The 4,055-nt window shown below is 58.7% G+C and overlaps 1 protein-coding gene across 1 annotated transcript in view; it reads left to right on the top strand.

Annotated features, from left to right (window-relative positions):
• Nucleotides 1-1,445: 1,445 nt before the first annotated feature.
• The window catches only part of GIPR (gastric inhibitory polypeptide receptor), a 32,406-nt gene continuing 29,796 nt past the window's right edge, over nucleotides 1,446-4,055 (top strand). Inside the window, 3 exon segments of the mRNA XM_011975146.1 lie at nucleotides 1,446-1,517; nucleotides 2,532-2,631; nucleotides 3,212-3,319. Coding sequence (XP_011830536.1) covers nucleotides 1,446-1,517; nucleotides 2,532-2,631; nucleotides 3,212-3,319 — 280 coding nt within the window.

The raw sequence follows: 4,055 nt of genomic DNA on the forward strand, positions 1-4,055 counted from the left end.
GCAGGGGTCCTCAAGACGATAAGGACAATTCAGTAACTGCCCTCACTCATGACCTTGACTACTGCCCCCTGCTCGGCTCTCTGGCTCTCTACCGCAGAGCTCTCCACTTCCGTTCCCTGTCCCGCCTTGGCCCCGCCCCCTCCCACCACCCTGGGCTGCCAGTGCCTGTCACCTCTCCCAGAGCCCAGACGAGGCAGTGGAGGCAGCGGTGGCAGGGGGCTGCAGGAGCAAGTGACCAGGAGCAGGACTGGGGACAGGTGAGGGCTCCCCAATCCCAGCCCCTTCTCCCTGCCCCCCTTGACCCCTCAAGTCTTTGGCACTCTCCCTCTCTGCTTCTCTGCCCTGCCTCTGTCTCTCTGTCTCTGTGCCCACCACAGTCTCTGCTCATCTCTGTCTCTTGATGTGTCTGTCTGCGTGTCTCCATCTCTGGTTAGCTGCTAGATAACTTCTCTTTCCCCCACTCTGTCTCCCTCCACGTCCCTGCTTCCTCTTTGTCTCCTAGCCCACATTTGTATCTCTTTCTCTGTTGTTTTCTGGTCTCTGGCTGGGGGTCTCATTCTGTCCCTCCGTCTCTGCGCCTCTCAGTCTTTATATTTCTGTCTCTTGTGTCTGTGACGTCGTTGTCTGTCTTTCTGGGGCTCGACCTGAGATCCTCTCTGCTTCCCTCTTTCTCTACGTGGGGCCGCGGGGGCGCGGGTGAGTGGCTGTTGGGCGTTAGATAGATGGATTTCCAGGCATCTGCACACCTAACCCCGGATCCGTCGCTTCTCTAGTCCCTCAGTATTTGGATGCTGGAAAAGGGTTGTTCCACTTACTCTGGGCTTTATCTACCCCCAGGGGGGGAAGTTTTATAAGGCTGGGTTCCTATCTGTGCTAGAAAACCCTTTGGGCCTGGAGAGTGGGAGCTCGGATGGGCGTTTCAAGTTCTCCACCAGGCTGTGGGAACTCAGATGGGCGTTTCAAGTATCCCACTAGGGGTTAATGAAAACCTTCAAGTTTTTCAGTTCCCCATAGAAAAGGGGGCTAGGCTGACGGTTTCTACTCCCTCCTCTCCAAGGCGGTCCCCCGGTTCCCAGGAGTCTGTAGGTCCAGACTCGCGGTGACACTGACACTTCCGCCCAACGTAGCTCTAGGGCAACCGCCCGCTCAGCAAACACCCCCCTTCCACCTTTGCTGCCCCAGCAACAGTCAGGGGCGGCCGGGGAATCCCTTAAGGGGCCCCGCCCACCACCGGAGTCCCACCCACTCCTGTACCTCTCCCTCCCCGCAGATCATCACGCCTGGGAGTTGGGGGAGCGGGTGTGCTGCCTCGGAGTCCGCGTGTGTGAATCCTTGAGACGGGGTGACGCTGGGGTTGGAGTCGGAGGGCAGAGGTGCTGACCCTGTCCTGGGACCTTCCGGGCCTGATCGCCCCTACACGAACCAGACCCTTCGCCGCCCTCACGATGACTACCTCTCCGATCCTGCAGTTGCTGTTGCGGCTCACACTGTGGGGGCTGCTGCTCCGGAGGGCGGAGGTGAGGACGCGAGGAGCCAGAGGAGCTCCAGGCTTGGAGGGAGGTATGGGAACGGTTTTAGGGCTTCCCTCGTCCGGGCGCGGTCGCTCACGCCTGTAATCCCAGCACTTTGGGAAGCTGAGGCGGGTGAATCACCTGAGGTCAGGAGTTCGAGACCAGCCTGGCCAACATGGTGTGGTGTTAGCCGGGTGTGGTGGTGGCCGCCTGTAATCCCAGCTACTCGGGAGGCTGAGGCAGGTGAATCACTTGAGCCCGGGAGGCAGAGGTTGCAGTGAACCGAGATCGTGCCACCGCACTCCAACTTGGGTGACAGAATGAGACCCTGTCTCAGGAAAAAAAGAAAAAAGGCTTCCCTTAGCGCAAAGAGAGTTTCAAGACTGCCCCGCTTGCCCAGATTCAAGTTGTTGGGTGGTATTTCGTTTGTTTGTTTTCTTTTTTTGAGACGGAGTTTCAGTCTGTCACCGAGGCTGGGATGCAGTGGCATGATCTCGGCTCACTACAACCTCCGTCTCCCGGGTTCAAGCGATTCTCCCGCCTCAGCCTCTCAAGTAGCTGGGATTACACGGGCACTCCACCACGCCCGGCTAATTTTTGGATTTTTAGTAGAGACGGGGGTTTCACCGTGTTGGCCAGGCTGGTCTCGAACCCCTGGCCTCAAGTGACCCACCCTCCTCGGCCTCCCAAAGTACTGGGATTGCAGGCCTGAGCCACTGTGCCCGGGCCCAGATTCAAGTTTTGATTATTGTTTCCACTCCCTTTTTTTCCCCTCCTGATAATTTCCAGCCACCCCCTCCCCAATTTTCTTGAAGGTTTTCAGTCTCCCATAGCAACTCCATTGGGTGGCTTCCAGGCACCCCACTCCAAAACTTGGAACTGGTTTCCAAGCCACCAAAGACTCCCGAGCAAAACGCGACAGCCCCTTGAAGTCTCTCTGGGGCGCTTCTGGCCCACATGGAACTAGCAGCCTGGGAGCGGGAGTCGGTCTCGGGGGTCCTCCCTTCTTTCTTTTCCTAGACAGGCTCTGAGGGGCAGACGGCGGGGGAGCTGTACCAGCGCTGGGAACGGTACCGCAGGGAGTGCCAGGAGACCTTGGCAACCGCGGAACCGCCTGCAGGTGTGACCAGGAGGGCTGGGGACGCTGAGAGGGGTGGGCTTGGAGTGGGCTGGGGTGGGCCTCGGGCAGACGGGCAGCCGCGGAACCGCCTTCAGGTGTGACCAGGAGGGCTGAGGCTGAGAGGGGTGGACTTGGGGTGGGCCTTGGGCTGACGGGCGGAGAAGAAATCTCGGGGCGATGTGGGCTGGAGAGGCCCGGGGGCTGACCTGAGCGTGGTGGGAACTGGCGGCAGGACCACAGTTCCTTCGGAAGGCCTGAGAAGAAGCTCGAAATGGGAGGAGCCTTGGGCGGGGCCAGCACATAAATAAACCTTGAAGGGGGCGGGGTTTGGGATGAAGACTGAAGGGCCCCTCCAGGTGGGACGATCTGGGGAGGGGACTTGTTTGGTGGGGGGAGCCCAGAGTGGGGCAGGGAGGAGGGGCGGAGCTTTGAGGCTGGTGGGAGGAGCTTGTGGCCCAGCCGGGACGGAACGCCCTCCGAGTGGGCGGGGCTAGAGCCGGGCTTGGTGTGGCCGGCGGAGAAGCACTGGCCCACTGCGCAGTAGGTCCACTGGGCACCTGGCCCTCATGCCCTCTCCCAGGCCTCGCCTGTAACGGGTCCTTCGATATGTACGTCTGCTGGAACTATGCTGCACCCAACGCCACTGCCCGTGCCTCCTGCCCCTGGTACCTGCCCTGGCACCACCACGGTGAGGTGTTCCCTGGGCCCAGAGCCCTCCCCAGACACAAACAGCTGCTAACCTTTGCCCCCAGACTCCTACATCCGAGTCCCGCAGCTCACCTGCACCCCTCTCCTGCTCTTCTTTGCCCTCTACTCCTTTCTAGCAGGCTGGGTTTCTCCTGTCTGTCCAACCCTGACTCCCTCACATAATGCAGCTTCTCTGTCTCCATATCTCTTTCTATTTATTTATTTGGAGACGAAGTCTCGCTCTATCACCCAGGCTGGAGTGCAGTGGGATGAACTCGGCTCATTGCAACTTCTGCCTCCCGGGTTCAAGCGGTTCTCCAGCCTCAGACTCCCGAGAAGCCGGGATTACAGGCGTGCGCCACCACACCCGGCTATTTTTTTTTTTCTTTTTTTTGGATTTTTAGTAGAGACGGGGTTTTACCATGTTGGCCAGGCTGGTCTCGAACTCCTGACCTCAAGTGATCTGCCGGCGTTGGCTTCCCAAAGTTCTGGGATTACAGGCGTCAGCCACCACGCCCGGGCACCACAGCGTTCTTATTTTGTCTCCTTTTCCTGAGTCTGTCAGTCTCTGGGCATCTTAGCCCAACTAGCTATGTCGCCTCAGGCAGTTTATTTATTTAACCTATTTTTTTTCTTTTTTCTTTTTTCTTTTTTTTTTTTTTTTGAGACGGAGTCTTGCTCTGTTGCCCAGGCTGGAGTGCAGTGGTGCGATCTCGGCTCGCTGCAAGCTCCACCTC

This window comes from Mandrillus leucophaeus, unplaced genomic scaffold (genome assembly GCF_000951045.1).
Source record: "Mandrillus leucophaeus isolate KB7577 unplaced genomic scaffold, Mleu.le_1.0 Scaffold151, whole genome shotgun sequence".
NCBI lineage: Eukaryota > Metazoa > Chordata > Mammalia > Primates > Cercopithecidae > Mandrillus > Mandrillus leucophaeus.